At 37.7% G+C, this 27,199-nt stretch overlaps 1 protein-coding gene and 1 pseudogene across 8 annotated transcripts in view; one reads left to right on the top strand and one right to left on the bottom strand.

Annotated features, from left to right (window-relative positions):
- The window catches only part of HORMAD2 (HORMA domain containing 2), a 90,246-nt gene that overhangs the window by 59,225 nt on the left and 3,822 nt on the right, over positions 1–27,199 (bottom strand). For 5 of the 8 annotated variants that reach the window (XR_013399375.1, XM_001107741.5, XM_077950229.1 and 2 more), the window contains 6 exons: positions 19,581–19,668; positions 14,588–14,729; positions 10,051–10,114; positions 8,762–8,798; positions 1,043–1,063; positions 343–369 (listed from right to left, as the gene is read on the bottom strand). Coding sequence is in view for 6 of the 8 variants with exons in the window: in XM_001107741.5 (XP_001107741.2) it covers positions 343–369; positions 1,043–1,063; positions 8,762–8,798; positions 10,051–10,114; positions 14,588–14,729; positions 19,581–19,631 (342 nt within the window). In the remaining 2 variants the exon portion in view is untranslated. Of the gene's footprint in view, positions 1–342; positions 370–1,042; positions 1,064–8,722; positions 8,799–10,050; positions 10,115–14,587; positions 14,730–19,580; positions 19,669–27,199 lie in introns of all 8 variants that reach the window. The other 3 variants (XR_013399376.1, XM_077950230.1, XM_077950232.1) reach the window with 2 other exon arrangements.
- LOC107000625 (large ribosomal subunit protein eL36 pseudogene) lies at positions 7,648–8,215 on the top strand (annotated as a pseudogene).

Raw genomic sequence — 27,199 nt, forward strand, 5'->3', positions numbered from 1 at the left:
GACTCAGAAAAAAAAGTCCATAAAAATTAAATTTAAAAAATTTTTAAGAAAAAAATGTGGTTTTATACATTTATACATTAAGAGACTCTTAATGCCAACAGGTTAGGGAATAGGCTCAGTTCTTCTCAATACCTTTTTTCCCCAATACCCTTAGATAGTTTTTGAAAAATCTCATAATAAGAGATTGGTCAAGTTTAGAGTAAAATATACTGAAAGAGCCCACTGTGAGTTCCTCTGCTCATATGGTAGTCTAGCAACATAATATATAACCTCAACTCAGAAAAACATCTTAAAATATTATATACATATACTACCCACCTATACGTTTGTGTGTGTTCTTACCTCAGATCCCATGGGATTTGTGTAAAGCTGTATAAGGGAAAATAAACAGCATTCAATTTCTGGAATTTACTAGATTACTCCTCATGAAATACATTTTTTATATAGAGTCCAATTGTGCTCTATTAGTTGAGTACAGACATATATTTTAAGCTAGAGATAGGATATGCTTATTTTGTGAATGTAGAGTCTTTAGAATATTCTGTGAACACTGAATAAAAGGAAATTAATAATGAAGCATTCATAATTACCATGACTGAGCTACAAATAAATTCTAAATAATCCATTATGGTTTAAAATTTGTTCAATAAATCATAGACCTAAGACTCTCAATGGTATCTTCTCATTTTCTATTCTTAACTATGTATACCATGTTAAACTCAGAGGTGTACAAAATTTCAAGAGTCTACCAAAGTTCAAAAACAAAAAATCTGGAGTCTGTAAAGTAACTAAAAAAATAAAATCCTGAGAGCCAATAAATGAAGCAGATAGTACAGCCTATATATTTTCCTAGGTGTTATACCAAAGAAATATAAAATTCATAATCTTTTATTAAAACTTCTGATAGATCCTGTCTTTAATTCCAAGACAGATAAAAAGAAAAAGTCGGGGGGAAGGGGGAGAGTACTGTTTTAATGTTTCACTTGCCAAAAGACAACGAAATAGAGACAGAGGCTTGGTCTTTAAATGAGTGTGTACTTACTGTCAGTACTGCCATACGTAGCTTCAAGAGAAAGAAAAATATTATTATATACTTGCACCTATATTATCATTCTTTTCAATAGACTAATTAAAATATTATTTCAGAGAGGTTTGAAAGATCTGGGTAGGAAAAAAATATCCAGAAGGCCAGAACAAAAAGGATACAGTCATCACTCAGTATTTGAGAAGGAATTAGTTCCAGGGCTCCCTATGAATACCAAAATCCATGTGTACTCAAGTACTTCAGGGAGTATATGAAAAGTCAGCCCTCCGTATCTGGGTTTCACATCTGCAGATACTGTATTTATTTATTTATTTATTTATTTATTTATTTATATTATTTTATTTTATTATTTTTTTTTTTGAGACAGAGTCTCACTCTGTCGCCCAGGTTAGAGTGTTGTGGCATGATCTCAGCTCACTGCAACGTCTGCCTCCCAGGTTCAAGGGATTCCCCTCCTGAATAGCTGGGATTATAGGTGCCCACTACAATGCCCGGCTTATTTTTGTATTTTCTTTTTCTTTTTTTTTTTTTTTTGAGACAGAGTCTTGCTCTGTTGCCCAGGCTGGAGTACAGTGGTGTGATCTCGGCTCACTGCAAGCTCCACCTCCCGGGTTCACACCATTCTCCTGCCTTAGCCTCCCAAGGAGCTGGGACGACAGGCGCCCACCACCACATCTGGCTAATTTTTTGTATTTTTAGTAGAGACAGGGTTTCACCGTGTCAGCCAGGATGCTCTCGATCTCCTGACCTCGTGATCTGCCCGCCTCGGCCTCCCAAAGTGCTGGGATTACAGGCATGAGCCACCACAGCAGGCCTAAGTTTTGTATTTTCAGTAGAGATGGGGTTTTGCCATGTTGGCCAGGCTGGTCATGAACTCCCGACCTCAAGTGATCCTCCCACCTTGGTCTCCCAAAGTGCTGGAATTACAGGTATGAGCCACTGCGCCCAGCCTGTGTTTTCTTTTTCTTTCTTTCTTTCTTTTTTTTTTTTTTTTTTTTTTTTTGAGTCACCAGGCTGGGTACAGTAGCATGATCTTGGCTCATTGCAACCTCCACCTCCTGGGCTCAAGCGATTCTCCTGCCTTAGCCTCCTGAGTAGCTGGGATTACATACATGCGCCACCACGCCCAGCTAATTTTTGTATTTTTAGTAGACACGGGGTTTCAAGTTGGCCAGGATGGTCTCGATCTCCTGACCTTGTGATCCACCTGCCTCAGCCTCCCAAAGTGCTGAGATTACAGGCGTGAACCACTGCCCTGGCCCCGGCCTGTATTTTCAATCCACCTTTGGTTGCAGATGTGGAAGTCACAGATACAGAGGGCCAACTGTATTTTTTGAAAATAATCCATGTATAAGTGAACCTGTGAAGCTCAAACCCATGTGGTTCAAAGGTCAACTGTACTTTTTTCCGGGAGGGTCAAAATTAACTTTATGCTAAAATTATATGAAGCCAGGTGCGGTGGCTCACGCCTATAATCCTAGCACTTTGGGAGGCCAAGGTGGGTAGACTGCCTGAGCTCGGGAGTTTGGGACCAGCCTGGGAAACATGGTGAAACCCTGTCTCTACTAAAATACAAAAAATTAGCCAGGCGTGGCTGCTTGTGCCTGTGATCCCAACTACTTGGGAGGCTGAAACAGGAGAATAGCTTGAACCTGGGAGGCAGAGGTTGCAGTGAGCTGAGATCGCACCATTGCACTCCAGCCTGGGCAATAGAGAGAGATTCCATCTTAAAAAAAAAAAAAAAAAAAAGTATATGTTCACAATTTGATAGCAGTTTTTTTGCATTATAAAGAGGAATTTCCCAGATATCTGAAAACTGATTCTTTCCTATAATTTTTTTCTTTTTTTCTCTCCATTTCTGAAAGACTAGCATTTTTAAATTGATATATAATAGTTGTACATATTTTGGGGGTACATGTGATATTTTGATACCTGTATATAAAGTGTAATGAGTTCAACTGTATTTTAAATCATTTCTAGATTACTTATAATACCTAATACCATGTAAATGCTATATAAATACTTGTCACACTGTATGTTTATTTGTATTATTTTTTATTGTTGTACTGTTATTTTTTCTAAATATTTTCCAGTTGGTTGAATCTGTGGATGTAGAATGCTCTGATACACGGAGGGCCAACTGTACTAACTATTCACTCATTCAAGTGAGAGTCCATCACATACACAGGGCTCTGCTAGAGAGGAGAGGGACACAAAAAAGATAACTATCTCTCCTCTCAAAAAGTTATATTCTAGTTCTGGAGGCAAAAGGTATACAAAATAATTCAGTATTACTAAATAATTAAATATGCAATAAGTACCTCAAAAAGTGTCCCATTTGAAACTAATCTACTAAGTAAAAATGTCTTATATGTCTATAAAGTCCTTGTCCTCTCTACATATACACTACTATGAACAGATTATCTCTTCTTGAAAGAGTAATATATAGAGATAGAAATATAATCAAGCCAATGATAATTGTTTTTAAAAACTAGAATACAAATCAGAAAATTTCAGGCCAGGCACAGTGGTTCTTGCCTGTAATCCCAGCACTTTGGGAGCTCAAGGTGGGCGAATCACTTGAACCCAGGAGTTCAAAGCCAGCCTGGGAAACATGGTAAGATGCCATCTTTACAAAAAGTAAGATAATTAGCTAGGCATGGTGGTGCACACTTGTGGTCCTAGCTACTTGGAAGGCTGAGACAGGAGGATTGTTTGAGGCCTGGAAGTTGAGGCTGCAGTGAGCCATGATTGTGCCAATGTACTCCAGCCTAGGCAACAGAGTGAAACTCTGTAAGAGAGAAAGAGAGGGCCAGGCACAGTGGCTCACGCCTGTAATCCCAGCACTTTGGGAGGCTGAGGAAGGCGGGTCACAAGGTCAGGAGTTCGAGACCAGCATGGCCGACATGGTGAAACCCCATCTCTACTAAAAACATAAAAAATTAGCCAGGCGTAGTGGCAGGCACCTGTAATCCCAGCTACTCGGGAGGCTGAGGCAGAATAGCTTGAACCCGGAAGTTGGAGGTTGCAGTGAGCCAAGACCACGCTGCTGCACTCCAGCCTGTGCAGCAGAGAGAGACTCCAAAGAAAAAGAAGAAAGGAAAGAAGGAAGGAAGGAGAAAAGAAAAGAAAAAGAAAGAAAAGAGAGAGGAAGAAAAGGAAGGAAGGAAGGAAAGAAGGAGGGAAGGCGGGAAAGAGAGAAAGAAAGAAAAGAAAAAAAAATTCAGAATCACAATTTCATATCAAAGGACTAAAACTTTACTGCCACTTTGTGGCCATTTTGATTACTGCATATAAACTCATACATTAATTAATTGAGTTCATTTATTTATGCCTTCATTCAAAAATAGAGATGGCTGCTATCAGGGAACATTCAGACTACCAGGGAAGAACAACAGTAAACAACAAAAACATAGCAAAGATAGCTATATCATTATCATCGTGTTCATTGCCATGAAGCAGCAGCATGGGGTGCTATGAGAACATAAAATAAAGGAACCACCTAGGCTGGGGAGGAGGGTGTCAGGGAAGGCCTCCCTAGGGAAGTAAATATTTAAGCTGAGACTTGAAAGATAAATTTGAGTTAGCCAGGCAAGGTGTACGGGGCAGGGGAGAGAAGTTTCTAGGCAAGAGGAACAATATATGCAAAGGTAAAAGGAGCTTGGCATGTTCTAGATTGCTTGTGTGGCTTGAACATGGGAACAACAGCGATACCTTGGAAGGCAGATAGGGATCATATAGGCCTTGCAGACCATGTGAAGGACCCTGAACTTTATTTTAAAAGCTGTGGAAAATGTTTAGACAAAAGAACAACATGATCAGACTTGGGTTTCTGAAAGTATGCAGTGTGAACAGTGGATCAGAATGGTGAGGAACTGAGAATGCGAATAAGGAAACAAGCTAGGTAACTATATACAATATAGTCTCTTTTTTTACAATAATTATATACAACACTGATATGTGTTTATTTTAAAGAATTCAAGCATAATATAAAGTACAAAATAAGTATAAAAATCACCCAAAATTGAAACCCCATCTATACTTAAAAATACAAAAATTAGCCAGGCGTGGTGTCACACACCTATAGTCCTAGCTACTCGGGAGGCTGAGGCAGAAGAATCACTTGAACTCGGGAGGCGGAGGTTACAGTGAGCCAAGATTGCGCCACTGCACTCCAGCCTGGGCAACAGAGAGAGACTCGATCTCAAAAAAAAAAAAAAAAAAATCACCCAAAATTTCACAACTAGAAATAATCATGCTCTTACAGGGGAACATCTTTCAAGATCTCTAGATACTCAAATTTGATTTTACTCAAACCATTTTCATTTATTTATATACTTATTTATTTGAGATGAAGTTTCACTCTGTCACCAGGCTGGAGTGCAGTGGCATGGTCTCAGCTCATTGCAACCTCTGCCTCCTAGGTTCAAGCAATTCTCCTGCCTCAGCCTCTCGAGTAGCTGGGATTATAGGCACAAGCCACCATACCCAGCTAATTTTTTGTATTTATAGCAGAAATACAAGGTGTCACCATGTTGTCCAGGCTGGTCTCAAACTCCTGGGTTCAAGAGATTCACCCGCCTCAGCCTCCCAAAGTGCTGGGATTACAGGTATGAGTCACTGTGCCCGGCCTCAAACTACTTTTAAAACATATCGTACCAGCTACAAGATCACCTGAGGAAAGTTATAAAACATTAACAACTGAAAAACAATATAAATACTATTTACTTAAGAGACTAAGTCATCTATCTAAAATTTTGTCTTTTGATCTCCCCAAAACAAGTTATTTTGACTGAGTCAGTCATACAGGTAGTCATTTAGTAAAATAAATGTATCAAACTAGCTAGATACCCTTTGTACATTATACTGCTATTTTAGTACATGTAATACTTATAATATTTTATTTAAGAAGTGACTCTTACTATTATATTATGACTTCCCTGAGAGTGGAATCACATTTTACTCTCATTATTATCTCATCCAATGCCTAGGCACAATGTCTGGCACAGATTAAATAGCCGATGTATAAAGAATGAATGTTTAACACATACATAGTGTTTGTTATGTGCCAGGCATTGTTCTAAACATTTTAGATCAGCAGTTTTCAAATTATGGTCCCTAGACCAGCAGTCAAGAGCATCACTTGTAACTTGTCTGAAATGCAAATTCTTACATCAGAATATTGAGGTGAGGCTTGACTACCTGTGTTTTAACAAGTCCTCCAGGTGATTCTGATGCAAGCTAAAGTTTGAGAACCACTGCTTTAGATTATTAACTCATTATCAAATAACCTTAACAAGTGGATTCTATTATTATCCCCATCTTATATGCAAAGAAACTAAGGTACCAAAAGGTAGGTTACTTGCCAAAGGCCACAGGGGTATTAAGTGACAGAACTGGGATTCTTCAGACCATACGACTCCAAAACTTGAACTTCTAACTATATTGTACTGCCCATCAGTGAGGAACAGTCAGGAAATGTCACTAAATGAGTGGATGAAGGGGGAATGAATGAGCACTGTTCAGTATAACAGTGATGGCCTTCTCCCCCTTTCAATCTGTCCAAATATTTAGGGCCTTCAAAGCTCAAAAGCTATTTTCTCTCAAAAGATTTCTCTCATGTTCCTCACAGGGTATAGTGCCTCCTTTCCCATACTTCCCATTGCATATGATCAATTATCTTTCTTTAGGCATTCATCACTTTCTAATGAGCATTATAAGGGTGATCAAAATATCTCTGATATTTTTACATTAAAATATCAAATTGACATAAAAAATCAATATATAGGCTGGGTGCAGTGGCTCATGCCTGTAATCCCAGCACGTTGGGAGGCTGAGTTGGGCAGATCACTTGAGGTCAGGAGTTCGAGAGCAGCCTGGCCAACATGGTGAAACACCGTCTCTACTAAAAATACAAAAATTAGCCAAGTATGGTGGTGCATGTCTGTAATCTCAGTTACTTAGGAGGCTGAGGCAGGAGCATTGCTTGAACCTGGGAGGTGGAGGTTGCAGTGAGCCAAGATCGTGCCACTGCACTCCAGCCTAGGCGACAGAGTGAGACTCTGTCACACACTCACAAAAATAAATAAATAAATATGTAAAGCCCAATATGACATAGATGCTGGCCAGTCAGAAAGGATGCCAATTTAGCTCTAGAGCTGGGCTCCTGGAAGCAAACCTTGGACTAGATATTAACCTTTTGGTTACTGGATTTTGGAGTGTTCTGGAGAGATCCCAAAAGAGACACTGGTAAAGTGACGTGGAGGATATTGATAGGGAGCCACATGAGGTCTCAGAAAAGCAGCAATTTACCATTCAATACAGAAATATTTCAATATTTTAAGAGCAGATACAGCTGAGTCAGTATATAACAGCTGATCATCAGCCCTGCATATGAATATCACTTATCTTCTGCCAAGGTCTATAAGCTCTTTCCCACTTCTGTTTTATCTTTGTATCCCTAGGTCCCTCTGGTCAGTGTTGAATAAATCATAAGTAACAAATGTGCAGTGGAAATAGAAATATATGAATGTGCTAAATAATCTAGTGTAAGGCCTCCTGACCTCAAGATTTCTTAATTAAAAACAAGATTTCTTAAAAATCAAGAACTGAGGAGTAAAAAGAAGACATAGATGGAGAAAATGGGGAAAAGCAGTGGTGGAAATTTCAAATATTTATAGGCCTTGGCTGCCACTGGAGAGCAGCAGCCATGGCTCTGCTCTACCTTACAGCCATGGGACTCAACAAGGGCCACAAGGTGGCCAAGAATGTGAGCAAGCCCAGGCCCAGCTGCCACCACAGGTGCCTGACAGGTGCCTGACCAAACACACCAAGTTCATGCGGGATATGATCCCAGAGGTGTGTGGCTTCACCCTGTATGGGCAGCATCCCATGAAGTAGCTCAAGGTCTCCAAGGACAAATGGGCCTTCAAGTTCATCAAGAAAAAGGTGGGAACACACATCCGCACCAAGAGGAAGTAGGAGGAGCTGAGCAATGTCCTGGCCGCCATGAGGAAAGCCGCTGCCAAGGACTGAGCCCCCTGCCTTGCCCTGCCCTCTGCTCATAATAAAAGCTCCACAGGAAAGAAAAAAACAGAAAGAAAAAATAAATTTCATTTATATACATCTTGTCTCTTCAACTAGGACTAGAGCCTCCATTCTGTACGCCCTTCATAGCTGTCTTGGGCAGCATGAAAGATCAGATGCACTTAAAATTTAAGCTATATATTTTTTTAAATCTGAGGTACAATACTAGTACAATACTACCTATTGTAAAGGAATAGATTATACTTATGAACTAAATGGGCTAGTTACCAAAATAACTAAGACAGAATAAAAACCAATTATTCAAGTCCATTTTTTTCCCTTTCATATCTGCAAATTGAATCACCACTATTCTAAATACGTTCAATGCACTAAATGCCAGATTCTTGTCTCTCCTGTCCCACATCCTGTGGATCTCTTCCAGTGACTTCAGAGGAAACTCTGTGGTCAAAAAGATATGAGTATGTAAAAGAGAAAAATGAGTTTTCTTTCTAATTGATGCAAAGGAGACATCAACAGGACAATAAAGACATAAGATAACAAGAAATTAGTTTATGAATGCAAACGTAGACACTTATACTGTTAAACACAACGAAATAAAAGTCTAATTTCTTTTTATAAAGAATAAAAGACAAGCCTTTGATTCCGGTGTAAGTTTAAAAACATTCTTACGTATCTCTTTTCCAAAGCATCAAAACAACCTTGAATCCTGTCAAGAAATAAATGTTTGATGTCAATTGGACCACATGCAAAGCCAAAATAATTCCAACTACAGAATTCATTTGCACTTTTTGCTTTGATGTACATTAAGTTGATAACCATCTTACCTTTCCCATTTAATCACTTTTTTAAACTTCCAGCAACTTTTAATATGTTGATAGAACTTTATAAGTAGTAATGAGCAATTTTGTGGTAGTGAACCAAATTTTTTTGGATCCCATGTTTAGTACACTGACACGCATATGATGAATTATCAGTTTTTAAAATTTCTGTGGGTACATAGGTATATATATTTAGTATTTTATCACAGTTTTTATTTTTATATAAGTCAATTTTCTTTCAAAAACAAAGCTAAATCAGTGTCTTAAAATTATTAATAATATTGATAATTAAAAATATTGAATAATTCTTACAAATTCCTAGAAAATTATTTTTTAAAAAGAAAGAGGGAAAGCAGGCCAGGACAATGGCTCACACCTGTAGTCCCAGCACTTTGGGAGGCCAAGGTGGGCGGATCATGACATCAAGAGATCGAGACCATCCTGGCCAACATGGTGAAACCCCATCTCTACTAAAAATACAAAAATTAGCTGGGCATGATTGGCATGCACCTGTAGTCCCAGCTACCCGAGAGGCTGAGGCAGGAGAATCGCTTGAACCTGGGAGGCAAAGGTTGCAGTGAGCCGAAATCGTGCCACTGCACTCCAGCCTGGGCGACAGAGGGAGACTTCGTCTCAAAAAAAAAAAAAAAAGAAAGAAAGAAAGAAAAAGAAAAGAAAAGGAAAAAGAAAGAGGGAAAGTAGGAAAGAAGAAATGGTTTTTTTAAAAAATGGTCTTGGCCGGGCGCGGTGTCTCACGCCTGTAATCCCAGCACTTTGGGAGGCCGAGACGGGCGGATCACGAGGTCAGGAGAACGAGACCATCCTGGCTAACACGGTGAAACGCCGTCTCTACTAAAAACACACACACACACACAAAAAAACTAGCCAGGCGTAGTGGCGGGTGCATGTAGTCCCAGCTACTAAGGAGGCTGAGGCAGGAGAATGGCGTGAACGTGGGAGGCAGAGCTTGCAGTGAGCCGAGATCACACCACTGCACTCCAGGCTGGGCAACTGAGCAAGACTCCATCTCAAAAAAAAAAGAAAAAGAAAAAAAAAATCTTACTAAATAAAGCATTATGGGTAATTTCAGCCATGATAAAAATAATGTTGTTCAACTTTTATAGAATTTCTATTACTTACCATCTGATAATATGCAGTGACCCAGGACATTTTTTATCTTCTCGGAGGATTTTTAAACTGAGGTCTACAAAAACAGAAACATAGTCTATTTTTATCTACTAAATGACTGCTGTACTGAAATTGTCCATGCTAAATAGGGTATTTCCTTTAACTATTTTATTTATGTAATTTATTTAGTTTTATAGCTTATAAAAACATTTTGGATCTCTAAACATCTACTTTAAAAACAAATCCTATGTTAAGAAGTAGCTTAGTCTCAATTTTGATTACAGTTAGGAGTTTCCCCCTTCTACAATGTAGCACAACTGAGTTGGCTCCAAAATCAATTTGTGTCCCTTCTTTGCCTCTGTAGAATTCTAAGTAATTATGAGGTAGTGTTGAGACTATCTCCATTGACCAACTTAAAATATACACCTCAATCTCAGTCATTTCCCTGTTATTTCTCTCCCTCTCAATGAAAAGAAAGGAATGAAAAATTTCACATGGATTATTCTCAAATACTTACTTTATCTGAAATCTAACTACCTTTTTACACTTAGGAAGAATAGGAATATCATATTAAGAGTCTGGGTTTAGGCCGGGCGCGGTGGCTCACATCTGTAATCCCAGCACTTTGAGGGGCTGAGGCAGAGAATTACTTGAGCCCAGGATGTCGAAACCAGCCAGGGCAACCTAGTGAACCCTCACCTCTAAAAAAAAAAATTAAAAAATTATCTGGGCATAGTGGCACATGCCTATAGTCCCAACTACTCAGGAAGCTGAGGCAGGAGGATCACTTGAGCCTGGAAGGTCGAAGCTGTAATCCTATAATGATCATGTCGCCACACTCCAGCCCGGACAATGAAATGAGACTCCGTCTCTAAATAAATAAATAAATAAATAAATACAATTTTGGTTTAAAGTAGTCCAAGATCAATCACTGATTTATGTGTGATTTTGCATAAGTAACTTCACCTTTTCATATTGTTTTCCTGTCCTAAAATTGATGTTACCTGTATCTCTATTTAGGGATATGAAAATTATCCTGTGTTGATATAACATTCAGAAATTACAAGAGAGTGACACAGGAGTACTAAGCATTTTTATGATGTATATTACTTTAAGAACAAACACTGAAAGGGAGACATATCACTTCCACAATAACTGTCACAAAAAATAAAGCTATAGGGAATGGTATCATTGCCATTGCCTAGGGTAGTGACTGGCACACAGTATGTGCTTATTACCAAAAATATGTCTTTCTCAATTCTATGTTCTAGACACGAGGGGAAACTGCAAATATATGTTAGATATAAACACATTCACTGTTACAAGTTTGTATCTCATAGACCAAAAGATGTCATAATACAAATGAGGTTGTTGTGATTGCAAATACCATGTTTATGTGCTTATAGCACACATGCATTTTATTGATGCTCTTACATTGCTTAATATATTTTTCTTTTTTGAGACAGAGTCTCACTGTATCACCGAGGCTGGAATTCAGTGGTGCAATCACAGCTCACTGTAGCCTTAAGCCCCCACGCTCAGATGATCCTCCCACCTCAGCCTCCAGAGTAGCTGGAACTACAGGCACCCACCACCATGGCCAGCTAATTTTTTGTATTTTTTATAGAGACAGGGTTTCACCGTGTTGCTCAGGCTGCTCTTGGACTCCTAGGCTCAAGCAATCTGCCCACCTTGCCTTTCAAAGTGTTATGATTACACTTTGGATTACAAGCATGAGCCACCGTGCCCAACCAAGAGAATTAGACTAAAATGAGGCCAACGTATATCATTAAATACAGATGTAAGAAATTTTAAATTAGATTTTGAAAAATAACATCTTACAAGGCAACTTGTAGCTCTCTATATTTATTTTCAAAATGATAGTTCCTATTTTAGTGACAAGTCAACAAGATTCACAATACAGCTTTTTAAAAATTTTTTTAAATACTTTAAGTTCTGGAATATATGCGCAGAACGTGAAGTTTTGTTCATGAGCCATGGTGGTTTGCTGCACCCCTCAACCTGTCAACTAGGTTTTAAGCCCTGCATGCATTAGGTATTTGTTCTAATGCTATTCTTTCCTTTGCCCCCTATCCCCCGACAGGCTGCAGTGTGTGATGTTCCCCTCCCTGTTTCCATGGGTTCTCATTATTCAACTCCCACTTATGAGTGAGAATATGCGGTGTTTGGTTTTCTGTTCCTGTGTTAGTTTGCTGAGAATGATGGTTTCCAGCTTCCTCCATGTTCCTGCAAAGGACATGAACTAATTCTTTTTTTATGGCTACATAGTTTTCCATGATGTATATGTGCCACATTTTCTTTATCCAGTCTATCATTGATGGGCATTTGGGTTGGTTCCAAGTCTTTGCTATTGTAAATAGTGCTGTAATAAACATATGTGTGCATATGTTTACCCATTTATAATCCTTTGGGTATATACCCAGTAATGGGATTGCTTGGTCAAATGGTATTTCTGGTTCTATATCCTTGACGAATTGCCACACTGTCTTCCACAATGGTTGAACTAATTTACACTCCTACTAACAGTGTAAAAGCATTCTTATTTCTCCACATCCTCTCCAGCATCTATTGTTTCCTGACTTTTTAGTGATCTCCATTCTAACTGGCATGAGATGGTATCTCATTGTGGTTTTGATTTGCATTTCTCTAACAACCAGTGGTGATGAGCTTTTTTTCATATGTTTGTTGGCTGCATAAATGTCTTCTTTTGAGAAGTGTCTGTTCATATCCTTTGCCCACTTTTTGATGGGGTTGTTTTTTTCTTGTAAATTTGTTTTAAGTTCTTTGTAGATTCTGGATATTATACCTTTGTCAGATGGATAGATTGCAAAAATTTTCTCCCATTCTGTATGTTGCCTGTTCACTCTAATGACAATTTCTTTTCCTGTACAGAAGCTCTTCAGTTTAATTAGATCCCATTTGTCTATTCTGGCTTTTGTTGCAATTGCTTTTGGTGCTTTAGTCATGAAGTCTTTGCCCATGCCTATGTCCTGAATGGTACTGCCTAGGTTTTCTTCTAGGTTTTTATGGTTTTAGGTCTTATATTTAAGTCTTTAATCCATCTTGAATTAACTTTTGTATAAGGTGTAAGGAAGGGGTCCAGTTTCAGTTTTCTGCATATGGCTAGCCAGTTTTCCCAGCACCATTTATTAAATAGGGAATCCTTTCCTCATTGCTTGTTTTTGTCAGGTTTGTCAAAGATCAGATGGTTGTAGATGTGTTGTGTTATTTCTGAGGTCTCTGTTCTCTTCCATTGGTCTATATATCTATTTTGGTACCAGTACCGTGCTGTTTTGGTTGCTGTAGCCTTATAATATAGTTTGAAGTCAGGTAGCGTGATGCCTCCAGCTTTGTTCTTTTTGCTTAGGATTATCTTGGCCATATGGGCTCCTTTTTGGTTCCATATGAAATTTAAAGTAGTTTTTTTCTAATTCTGTGAAGAAAGTCAATGGTAACTTGATGGGAATAACATTGAATCTATAATTACTTTGGGTAGTACGGCCATTTTCACGATACACAATCCAGCTTTTTAAACAAATAAGATTTTGAAAAATTGTTGAGTACTAGGTACTTGGGTTTTTTGCTTTTTGGTTTTTTGTTTGTTTGTTTGTTTTTTGTCTTTTGGTTTTTTTTTGAGATGAAGTTTTGCTCTTGTCACCCAGGCTGGAGTGAAATGGCACGATCTTGGCTCACTGAAATGTCTGTCTCCTGGGTTCAAGTGATTCGCCTGCCTCAGCCTCCCAAGTAGCTGGGATTACAGGTGCCCACCACAATGCCCAGCTAATTTTTGTATTTTTAGTAGAGACAGTGTTTCACCATGTTGGCCAGGCTGGTCTCGAACTCCTGACCTCAGGTGACCCACCCGCCTCAGCCTCCCAAAATGTTGGGATTACAGGCATGAGCCACCATGCCTGGCCGGTACTTGTTTTTATAATAAGAGAAGAAAAGGGGCCAGAAACAGCTTGTAATACAAGGAAATGAGGTGATAAGTTTAAGAGCACTGAAACAAAAGGAATGAAAGTAGAAGACCTGGCAATTGAGAAAAAAGCCAGAACTGATTAGAATAATAATTATCTTAATATCCATGTGAATCAACAAGTGAGTTTGGCTTTTTTTTTCCCCAGCATTTTTGTATATGTTAACAGAGAGAAAAGGTTTTCACCTGGTTCCTTTGAACTTCCTCAGTGCCAAAGTATACCTTAAAGAATAAATTCAATTGAGGCACAAAATAGTGCAAATCTACAGCATTCAAATAGATTTTGATCTAGCTATTGCTTTTATACTGGACTTATCCAAACAGATTTCTTTTTTCTTCCATCTGTCACCTGGCATCTAGCCAGGAACTAGTAATTCCTATAAGTAAAATCACTACACACAGTAAAATTAAAATGGAAAAATGGATTAGCAAATTGGTCTTGAAGAACAGGCCCTTAAGTTGGAATTAGCACACTTTGTGAGAATTTGTCTATTTCTGCTAAATAGAGAAAGGGGCTACAACAGCCAAAGAGACTAGTTAGTTTAACTTTACCATCCAAATGGCGTTCTCCATAAGAGCTCTCTGGAAACAGGCCCCTTAGGTATGTTATACATGAGATGGAAGTAGCAAAAAGTTTCTTCACCATTTTCAGGGACTCATGCTCATTAGTGATTTGGGATGGGAAAACTGTTTCCTGGAAAAACAACGGAGGTGAAAAAAGATTAGTATTCTTTAATATATTCAGTTCAGCACATCATTACCACAGATATAATGAAAAGATTTCTCAGAACTTCAAATTTGATACATTTGAAGGTAATCAAAAAGAAACAGTGCTTTGAATATTACATTAAATTAGATCTTCATAGGCAAGGCAGAGCAGAAAGGCAGAAACAATTACCCAAGTAATTCAAGACTAAAACAATTTATTTCACAATGATCCATGAAACTGGAGTTTTACTATGATTATATAATCTCCTTCTCTCTCATACACTCCTCGGACCCTACTGCAATCTGGATTTTACTCCTTTCCTTTCTACACTATTCTCTCCAAAGTCACCAAGTACAATCCTATAGTTGACCTCTTCTCATCCCTCATAATATGTAACTTCTTTATATTATCTGACACTGTTACCCACATACTCTCTTTTCCTCTCCAAGGTGCCATAACACTATTTTGGTTTTTCACCTATTCCTACGTATCTGTCTCAGTCTTTTTTATTTTTTTCCAGTTGTTCTGCTCTTTAAATGTTGGTTATCCCCCAGGATTCTGTCTTCAGGCTTTTTCTCTTTTATAGCTGTCTTCATGAATAATCTCATCTAGTTTCATAGCTTCGGCTATAGCCTATACAGAAAGGATTTAGGGTTCCTATTTCTGTTATGAGTTCCAGTTCTATATTTTTATTTCCTGAACATCTGTACCTAAACTACTTTGTAGATCACTTAAACTCAGTTTATTTCTGCCACCCCTGGCTAAAACCTGATCCCAAGTCTCATTCTCAGACTAGTGAATCAGCACTACTCCAGTCATCCAGGTTAGAAGCAGCTTCATCTTTGTCTTCTCTTTCATTCATACCCTACTAAAATTCTATTAATTCTCTCTAAAAGAGTTCTCAAATCTATTTTCTCCTTTCCCTTCTCACTGCCACTGGCTTGACTAAGGACATACTTAATTATCTCCTTGATTACTACAGTAGCCCCTGATTTCGTTGCTAACAATTCTTTTATTCAACCTGTCTTCCATATTGCCATCAGAATTAATTTTCAAGGATACAAATCTTATCAGTGTTCGTCCAGGATAGAGTTCAAGTACCTTAGAGTGGGATTTGAGAACTGTCAAAATCTTATTCTTGTTTAGCTCTCCTGCCTCATCTCGTACCCCTTCCTCCCTACCCACACTCCCTTATTCTCTCCCATGCACCCTACTGTCTAGCCATGTGGAATTGCGGCTATTCATCTACTATTCTATTGCCATGTATTTCCATACTTTTGTGCTTTGCTTAAGCCAGAGCTCTGAGGAATACAAAGCTTCTGTAAGATGTCATAGTGTTCTATAAAAAGTATCAATACTAGGAATAGCTTCCTGCTAAATTTTATGTATGTGTATATATATAACATAGTAAACAAACCTAAATCATTGTTCTTAAATGATTAGATAGTCTTCCTTAAGAAATAGTGTGCCGTAAAAGGAGTGTGATAAGAGAGCAACTGGTATATGAATTTGTGACTTTTGCTTCAGTATGTAAGGAGCGTCTACCAAGAGTCATCTTGCATATAGAATATTTGCTGATGGATAGGTTGTGCCAGTATCTCAAATTATCATTTCAACATATGTTTGACATACTATGTTTACTGTATACACAATGTTTATTGTGTTTATGTATTAAAATAAAAATAAAAATTTGATCTGTTTTTCATTATTCTGTGAGGCTGCTTTTTGCTGTTTTCTTTAAGCCAAGCACAAAATATGTCTCATGAATTCCAGTCGGTATTGTGTCAATACATTATAATTTTAAAGTATTTTCTAAATATTAACAAATTAGACTATATTAAACTTTAGAACTTCTGTTCATTAATATACTATTAAGAGCATAGGTCTTACAAAGGACTCATATCCAGAATGTATAAAGAACTCCTAAAATTCTTTAAGAAAGACAATCAAATAGAAAAGTGTCTATTTGTATGAAAATAGACACTTAATAAAAGAGCATATCCAAATGACCAATAAACAAATGAAAAAGTGTTTAAATTTTATCAGGGAAGTGAGCATTAAAATCACAAGGAGGCCAGGGGTGGTAGCTCACACCTGTAATCCCAGGACTTTGGGAGGCTGAGGTGGGTGGATCACTTGAGGTCAGGAGTTCAAGACCAGCCTGGCCAACATGGTGAAACCCCTGTCTCTACTAAAAATACAAAAATTAGCCAGGTGTGGTGGAGGGTGCCTATTATCCTAGCTACTCGGGAGGCTGAGGCAGTAGAAACACTTGAACCCAGGAGGTGGAGATCACAATGAGCCAAGGTTGTACCACTCCAGCCTGGGCAACAGAGTAAGACTGTCAAACAAACAAACAAACAAACAAATCACAATGAGAGAATACTACACACCCACCAAAATGACTAAAAGTTTTTAAAAGGATGTAGAGTAATAAAAACTCCTAAACACTGGTTGTGGGAGTGTAAATGGGTACAACCTCTTTGGAAAGTTGCTTGGCAGTATATAATAAAGCTAAATAACCACATATCCTATGACCCATATTTGACTCATAGGTATACATCCAACACATATGCTTATATGTTCACTATAGGACATGTATTAGAGTATTCAGAAAAGCATTATTTGTAATAGACCCATGCTGGAAACCACCCAAATGCTCATCAACAGTAAAATGAATAAAACTGTGGTATATGCCCCCGATGGAATACTATATAGCAATGAGAATGAATGATCTATAACTATACCGAGTAATACAGATAACTCTCACTCATAATGCTGAGCAAAAGAAACCAGATACAAATGAGTATTAGTGTATGATTTCATTTATATAAAGTACAAAAGCAGGTGAAACTAATTTATGCTGTTAGATGTCAAGATGGTGGTTTCCCTTGGTGGGGAGAGGTAATAATAACTAGAAGACAGCAGGAGAGGGAGTGCTGGTAGTGTTCTGTTTTCTGATCTGGCTTCTGGCTTACAACAATGTGTTAAGTTTGTAAAAATTCATTTAGTTGTACACTTATACATTATATGAATATATTCAGTAAAAATGTTAAGTGTTTGCTGGTCATATAAGTTTGGAAAATGTTGTCTTATGCAGTTCTTTCAGCCAGGCATGCTCTTTTTCCCATTTCCAAAGTATGAAAAATCTTAATCCAAATATGTATTTAATCTTATTACATTATAGGTACTGTTTTAGGTTCTGAGATGTAGTAGTGAGCAAAACATATAACAATCCTCTCCCTCATGTGGCTTACATTCTGTATCACTCTTAATTCATACTATAAGGATAATACTTATTACCAGTTAATATAATATTTGAAGGCAGAGTGCAGATAAATTCTGACTTTTCCCAACATAGCCAGGGGGCATGGCTAACTCCACATGTCCCTAGGCTTTAGACTCTAATGGCTCCAAAGCAGGTAAGCTGAACAATTTTTAAAAGTCAAAGAAGCAGTTTGTGACATTAAAGCATTTAGCAAACCTAATATCTGACCCAGACCAAATGTCTAAATTTGGAAGATATTTTTATTTTACCAATAATCTTTATTTTCCAAAGATTATTAAAGTCATGTAAACTAAAAGGAACTAAAGTTTTAATTCTTCTGACAAAATATTTGATTTAAGTGCTTATTTTTATTTAAGCCAATTAATTAGCACTCTTTTATGTAAACACCATACACACAACACATATAAATACACAGACAGAAGAAGATCCAGTAATTGTAAGATTTTTCATTTGCCAGTTTTTAAGTTTCTTAATTGGATTACTGGCTTCAAGGTGGAGCCCTTGGAAGAACAGGCTCAGGAAAGCATGTAGTTTCTACGGCCTAATAAACAGGCACAGCTGGAAAGTATAAACAGATTCCCAAAATTAAGGGTCTCGTTTTTATACTGGATCCTGGATCCCCAGAAAAAGAGAGAAATGGCATAGGAAAAGACAGTACAACGCTTTTACCATGCATTTCACTGGAAGGCAGCCCAAAGTCAATCAGCCAATTTTGTAATCAGCCCATCTTATTTCTTATTCTGAGCCAAGGCATATGCTAGGTTTTCCTCAGGGAATTCTCTCTCCTCTATGCAAATTATCTTCATCATTCAAGGTCTGTCCACCTTCAGCCTTACCTCTTTCATGAGGAATATACAGACCATTCCAGTCCATATGAAATTTCTAAATTCCTACAATTTGCATTGTCTTACTCTTTTTCACATATATATAAATCATATATTGCTTTGTATATTGTCTTAACTCCTAACCAGATTATAAACTTTTGGAAGATGAAGATCATATTTTTGTATTTTATCAGTGAATAACATAGTATTATGAATATTATATTACATAATATTGAGTCTCAATGAATAAACGAATGATGCATTAATGAATGTCATGGGACAAACCAAACTACATGCCTGGCCCTGGGATGCTCCCCTAGACTTCTAGCATCCAAGTTTCTCTCAGTGCTCTCCCTTTCTGTTCTTATAATTACACCATGGTGTGCAACACAAGTTTCCTAACATTTTAGGAAGTGAATATCTCACCAAGAACCATTCTCTTTAAACATCTTTTTGTTTCTGATTTCTTTTACTCTAGAAGATCTAAATATATTGTATAAACATGAAACAAGCACCCAGTAAGTAACTTTGTAGAAATTTATTTTAATTTTCTGGTCCTTGGTCTATTAGGCAGTTAAAATGTACACATACTCTCCCAGAATATTATGTGCTAATTAACTGATAAAATTGCTGCTTACAAACACACATACAAAAGATTAAAATTATAATTCTGAACTAACTCACTAAATGGTCATTGATTTTCTTTTAATTCTTAACAAATACCTTAGATGCTTTGTGTATTGTGATGGAGTGAGAAAGCTGAGCAGTGGCCATTGTAGAAATGTATCAGGATTATTCCAACAAGTCCAACCTATTAAAAAAATAATTAATTCATTAGAGACCTTGCCAAATACAATGATTCCTCTCTTACTCTACCCAAAAATGAAATTGAAAAAGTCTAAAGGCAAACAAAAAATTAAAATCAAGGACAGTTAAGTATAAACTGTTTTCCCAGATTGTTCAGTTTAGAGAGAAATTTACCAAGCTACATTTTGAAGAAGCAAAGGAAGAATGAATGCTAAGATAATTCTATCAGGCCCTATCTAAACTATAAAATGAATTTGAGTTGAAAAAAGTACTTATTGTTAATTTTCCAAAGGAGAACTATATAATTAAAATTTGATCACACTCTTTGGGAAATAAGTTTAATAAACATTTTTATCTATAATTTTGGCATAAGGTCTCTGGATGAATTTTTCCATCCACTCAATGAAAATTATAAGATTATTTGTTCACAAATATATTTGGAGGAGAAAATACATTGTAAATCACCTAGAGACTCAATATATATTATTAATCCTTGTCATTCCCTCAGAGTGTAACAATGCTCTCTATATAGCAAAGGCTCAAAAACATTTCCTGAATTAACTTCGGTTGTAATTTATTTGCAACTTCAACTCAAAAGTTAATGTTTATACTTCATACCCATTAAAACAGTTATTCATCCAACTAGCTGAAAAAGAAATCAAGAGAGAAATCTCATTTACAATACCTACCAAAAAATTAGGAATACATTTAAGAAAGTGAAAGATTGCTACAATGAAACTACAAAATGCTGATGAAAGAAATCGAACAGAACACAAAAACATGGAAAGAAAGAAAGAAAGAAAGAGAAAAAAAGAAAGAAAGAAAGAAAGAAAGAAAGAAAGAAAGAAAGAAAGAAAGAAAGAAAGAAAGAAAGAAAGAAAGAAAGAAAGAAAGAAGGAAGGAGAAAGAGAGAAAGAGAGGGAAGGGAGGGAGGGGAGTAGAGTGGAGGGGAGGGGAGGGAGGGAGGAAGGAAGGAAGAAAATATGGTGTATATATACACAATTGAATATTATTCAGCCATTTTAAAAAGCATGAAAATCTGTCATTCACAGCAACAGAGATTAACCTAGATGACATAATGTTAAGTGAAGTAAGTCAGGTACAGAAAGATAAATACCATGTGTTCTCACTCACCTGGGAGCTAAAACAGATGAGCTCTTAGAAGTAGTTATTAGAGGCTAGGAAGGGCAGCAGGGAGGAGGTTGGATAGGGAGAAGTTAGTTAACGGATATAAAATTACAGCTAGAAAGGAGAATACATTCTATTGTTCTGTAGCACTGTAGAGTGACCACCGTTAACAATGATTTATTATATATTTAGAATAGCTCAACATAAAGAATTATAAGTGTTTGAACTGATGGATATGCTTTGACTTGACCATTACATATTATATACATGTATCAAAATATCACTCTGTACCCCATAAATATGTACAATTACTGTGTGTCAATTAAAAATTTTATAAATGATTATTCAAAAATGGAAAGTAGTAAGTTGCAAAGGATGTGGAGAAATTAAAACCCTTATGCATTGCTGGTGGGAATGAAAATGGTGCAGTCATTGTGGAAAACAGCATGGCATTCCTCAAAAAGTGAAACAGAATTACCATATTATCCAGCATTTCCATCTCTAGGTATATACTCAATTGAAACCAGGGACTCAAACAGATACTTGTACACGAATGCTCATAGCCACATAATTCACATTAGCCAAAAGATGGAAACAATCCAAATGTCTATTAAAAGATGAATGAATAAACAAAATGTGGTATTTACAATGGAATATTACTCAATTGTTTTGTTTGCTTGTTTGTTTGCTTTGTTTTGTTTTTAAGACGGGGTCTCCTTCTGTCACCCAGGGTAGAGTGCAATAGCGTGATCTCAGCTCACTGCAACCTCTGGCTCCCAGGCTCAAGTGATTCTCCCACCTCAGCCTCTTGAGTAGCTGGGACCACAAGCACTTGCCACCACACCTGGCTAAGTTTTGTAATTTTTGTAGAGATGGGGTTTTGTCATGTTGCCCAGGCTGGTCTTGAATTCCTAGACTCAGGCAATCCACCCACCTCATCCTCCCAGTGTGCTGGGATTACAGGCATGAGCCACCACACCCGGCCTCTATTCAATCTTAAAAAGGAATGAAGTTCTGATACATGTACAACGTGAATAAATCTTGAAAACATTATGCTAAGTGAAAAGCCAGACATAAAAGGACAAATATTATATGATTCCACTTATATGAGGTACCTAGAGTAGGCAAATTCATAGAGACAGAAAGTAGAATAGAGGTTACCAGGTGCTGGTGGGGTAGAAGGAGTTTAATAGGTATAGAGTTTCTGTTCAGGATGATGAAAATGTTTTAGAAATGGATAGTGATAATGGTTGCACAACATTGTATATGTGCTTAGTGTCACTGAGTTGTACACTTAGAAAAGCTGAGGTGTTGAGTTTTATATTACAGTTTACCACAATAAAAAAGTTAATATTTAAAATACATCTAGTTTTCACCCTTATTGTTTTGTTAATATAAAAAAGAAGCAGCCGGGTATGGTGGCTCATGCCTGATGCCTGTAATCCCAGAACAGTGGGAGGCCAAGGCAGGTGGATCACGAGGTCAGGAGATCGAGACCATCCTGGCCAACATGGTGAAACCCCGTCTCTACTAAAAATACAAAAATTATCCAGGCATGGTGGCGGGCGCCTATGGTCCCAGCTACTCAGGAGGCTGAGGCAGGGGAATGTCACGAACCCGGGAGGTGCAGCTTGCAGTGAGCCAAGATCACGCCACTGCACTCCAGCCTGGGTGACAGAGCAAGAGTCTGTCTCGGAAAAAAAAAAAAAAAAAAAAAAAAAAGCAAATTTTCCCTTTTCTTTACAAAGGCTTAATTTAATTTCAATTGGGGCTTCTTTTCAAGGTTTTATGAAGTTCTGACCAAAATACTTGTAAAATAACTTCTTTCAAGATATTCCATTCTGGATCACCAAGGATAGCCTGTGACCAGTTTTTGTGTATCCATTAATGCAAGACTCAAAGATTTTCCCAAGAGGGCAGAATTATTTGCAAACACTGCCACAAGGTGATGATAGAGATTATAAACAGGTGGTAATATTTAATTTATCTCAAACTACTTCTTCAGAGGGGCACTAGGGGACACTCTTTTACAATATTTTATATACGAGACTGAAAACCACCTAACAGTCCTTTAATCCTTAAAGATTCCAAGCTATCTTTTCTTGATTTCAGAGTATAACCTTCATATCTGACTCAACACATCAGTTGTCCCCCTTAAATTTCAAAATATAAAATGGGAAACAAAGTAGCTCTAAGAGTTTAAGATCTAGTCCCAGCCCATTAAACTATGATACACTACCCACTACTGGGGTAGTTATTAGTCTTAGAGACAATAAATAAGAGAAATCATGATTTTAAAATAGTTTTCTATATTAGTGGGGTTTTTTAACTTTCTCTATGATCATAGACATTCTGATGTCATTTCTAGGGAATCAAGCTCTGAAAATAGCAACAGCCAATTAGAACACAATGCATTACTACATCCATATTTTTGCAATGTATGGATGGCCTAGATTAAATTAATATTACCATTGAAAACTCTGAGGCATTCAGGACACTTGCTTTTGAGAAAGGATTCAAGCTAGTTAATATTAGCATTTGGTAAATTCCTTAGGAATTAACATTTATAAAAGTAAAATTTAATTTTCTACATATATACATATTTATATTTTTATATATATTATACATATATACATATATATTTATATATATGGAGAGAGAGAGAGAGAGAAATAACCAGCAGTATAATCTAGTAGAAAGAGCCTTTAGAGTTAAGGAACCTAAGTTCAAATTCTGACTCAGCTACCTAGCAGCTGGCATGGCCAGGCACAGTGGGAGATGACTGGATCATCTGGGCAGTTTCTCATGAATGGTTTAGCACTATACCCTCAGTGCAGTTCTTGCAATAGTAAGTAAGTGAGTTATTGCAAGATCTGGTTGTTTAAAGGTGTGTAGAACCTTTTCTTTTTTCCCCTCTCTCTCTCTCCGGCTTTAGCTATGTAAGATGCGCCTGTTTCTCCTTTGTCTTCTGCCATAATTGTAAGTTTCCTGAGGCCTCCCCAAAAGTCAGGCAGATGCTACCATGCTTTCTGTACAGCCAGTGGAACTGTGAGCCAGTTAAACCTCTTTTCTTTATAAATTACCCAGTCTCAGGAATTTCTTTATAGCAATGCAAGAATGGACTAAAACAGAGCTCTTCTTTTTTACTTCTATCACACACTCCCTGGATGAACAAATACACTCCCATTGTTTCAAGTATAATTTCCATCCTATTGATTCTTATGTGTATATCCCCAGCCCAGGTCTCTCTCAGAAGTTGCTGACTTGTTCCTCTAACTGATCATAAGACTGTTCCACCTTGATGTTCTCAACACATCCAAATGTGAATTATTTTCCCCAAAAACTTACTTCTGTTCCCTCGCTCAGTGAATGACATCATCACATACCTAGTTGCTCAAGCACAAAATCTGTGACTCAACCTTAATCCCTTCCTCGTTCCTATGTTCAATCACCTTAATATTTCTCAAATGTAGGCCGGGTGCAGTGGCTCATGCCTGTAATCCCAGCACTTTGGGAGGCCGAGGCGGGCGGATCACCTGAGGTTGGGAGTTCAAGACCAGCCTGACAAACATGGAGAAACCCCATCTCTACTAAAAATACAAAATTAGCCGGGCATGGTGGCACATGCCTGTAATCCCAGCTACTTGGGAGGCTGAGGCAGGAGAATCGTTTGAACCCAGTAGGTGGAGGTTGCAGTGAGCCAAGATCATGCCATTACACTATAGCCTGGGCAACAAGAGTGAGCCAAGATCATGCCATTACACTATAGCCTGGGCAACAAGAGTGAAACCCTGTCACTCAAAAAAAAAAATATATATATATATATACACACACACACGCACACACACACACATATACACACACACACGTGTATATATATATATATATATATGAAATGTGTCCAACTCCTCACTTTAGCCATGCTGTTGTCATCTCTACTTTATATCAACCAGTCTCATCTTTTGCCTGTATTGCTGCAACCACCAATTTCCTCTCACTGGTATTCTCCTTCTCCAGTCTGTTCTGTATATTGCAGCCAGAGTTTTTAAATTACAAATTCGACTATGCATTTTCCCAGATTGAAATACTTCAATGGCTCCCCACTACTCTCAGGATAAAATCTAAAACTCTTACCATGGCTTTAAGATTTGACTCATGCCTCCCTAGCCTCAGCTCTAACTATTTTCCCTTATACTTTTATGCACCAGCCATTCTTACTTTCTTTAATTACCCCAAAGGACTACATTCTTTCCAGCTCTCAGGATTTTGTAATATTCCCTCTGCCTGAAACATCCTCCTCCATTCCCAATTCCTACTCATCTCCTAGATATGGTGTATTAGTCCATTCTTGCATTGCTATAAAGAACTACCTAAGACTGGGTAATTTATAAAGAAAAGGGGTTTAATTGACTTGCAGCTATGCAGGCTATACAGGAGGCATAGCTGGGGAGGCCTCAGCAAACTTACAGTCATGGCAGAAAGGGAAGGAGAAGGAGGCATGTTTTACATGGCCAGAGGAGGAAGAGAGGGAAAGGGGAGGCGCTATACACTTTTAAACAACCAGATCTCATGAGAACTCGTGATTACGAGAACAGCAATTGGGAAATCTGCTCCCATGATCCAGTCAACTCCCTCCAGGGCCCTCCTCCAACACTGGGGATTACAATTTGATATGAGATTTGGGTGGAGACACAAATCCAAACCATATCATATGGCTTAGTAAAATTTCCTTAAGGAATGACTTCCTAATTCCCACTATCACTACTATGAAGTTTGGATTGTGTGCCCTTCGCAATATATACTGTACCATAGTTGTCTTTAAGTATCCCCTGACCTACCGTGAGCTAACATGAGAGCAAAATTGTGTCTAGCTATTGTGTCTGTCTAGCTCATTCTTTATATTTTAAAACTTTATTTATTTATTTATTGAAAAGGACTCTCACTGTGTCACCCAGGTGAAGTGCAGTGGTATAATCCCAGCTCACTGCAACCTCTGCTTCCTGGGTTCAAGTCCTTCTCCTGCCTCAGCCTCCTGAGTAGCTGGGATTACAGGTGTATGCCACCATGTCCAGCTAATTTTTGTATTTTTAGTAGAGATGGGTTTTTGCCATGTTGGCCAGGCTGGTCTGGAACTCCTGACCTCAAGTGATCCACCCACTTTGGCCTCCCAAAGTGCTGGGATTACAAGCGTGAGCCACTGCATCCAGACTTTAAAGTTTTTTTAATAGGTATAATTCAGTGGATTTTAGTATATTCACAAAACTGTGCAACCATCTGTTTAATATAGTATAAATCATCAATTTAGTATATTCACAAAATAGTGCAAACACAACCTAATTCCAGAACATTTTCATCACCCCTAAAAGAAATCCCATGCCCATTAGCAGTCACTCCTATTCTCTCCTTTCCCCAGCCGCTGGAAACCACTAACCTACCTTTCATCTTTATGAAATTGCCTATTCTGAACATTACATATAAATGAAACCATACAATATGTGACCTTTTGTGTCTTGTTTAGCTCATTCTTGAACTCTCAGCATCATCACAGTACTAGAATTAAGTAGGTACTCAATAAATATTTGCTGAGGCTGGGCACAGTGGCTCACACCTGTAATCCCAGCATTTTGGGAGGCCAAGTGGGGTGGATCACTTGAGGTCAGGAGTTCAAGACCAGCCTGGTCAACATGGTGAAATCCTGTCTCTACTTAAAAAATAAATAAATAAAATAAGTAAAACATTTAAAAAAATTAAAAACCTATTAACTAAATATTTGCTGAGTCAACAGAGAAGAACTATAGGAACAAGGAATAATCAAGTCTAGAAAAACACCACAAAATTTTAAAGGTAGAAGAAACTTTAAACATCATTTCTATGGTTTGAATGTGTATCCCAAAGTTCATATTTTGGAAACTTAATCCTCAGTGCAAGTGTTGAGAGTTGAGACCTTTAAGAGGTGATTAGGTGCCTTCATGAATGGATTAATATTGTTACTCCAGGAGCAGGTTCATTATCAAGAAAATAGGTTTGTTATAAAAGCAAGTTTGGTGCACTCACTGTCTCTCCTTGCTCTCTCTCTTACCAGGTGATGCCTTCCTCCATGTTATGACACAGCAAGAAGGTCCTTACAAGATGCATATCCTTGTTTTTGGACTTCCCAGCCTCCAGAATCATAAGCCAATACATGTCTGCTCTTTTTACATTACCCAGCCTCAGGTATTGTTATAGCAGCACAAATGTGACTAAGACAATCATTTAGTCCAAATATCTAATTTTCTACATGGGGAATTCAAGATCCAGACTTATCCAGGGTCAGTCAGCCACTTAGTAACAGAACTGAGACTAAAATTCAACAAGTCTGACTCACAATCTAGAAGTTTTTCCAGACTGACTCTCCAAAATGAAATTCT

Source organism: Macaca mulatta, chromosome 10 (assembly GCF_049350105.2).
Source record: "Macaca mulatta isolate MMU2019108-1 chromosome 10, T2T-MMU8v2.0, whole genome shotgun sequence".
In the NCBI taxonomy this organism is placed as follows: domain Eukaryota; kingdom Metazoa; phylum Chordata; class Mammalia; order Primates; family Cercopithecidae; genus Macaca; species Macaca mulatta.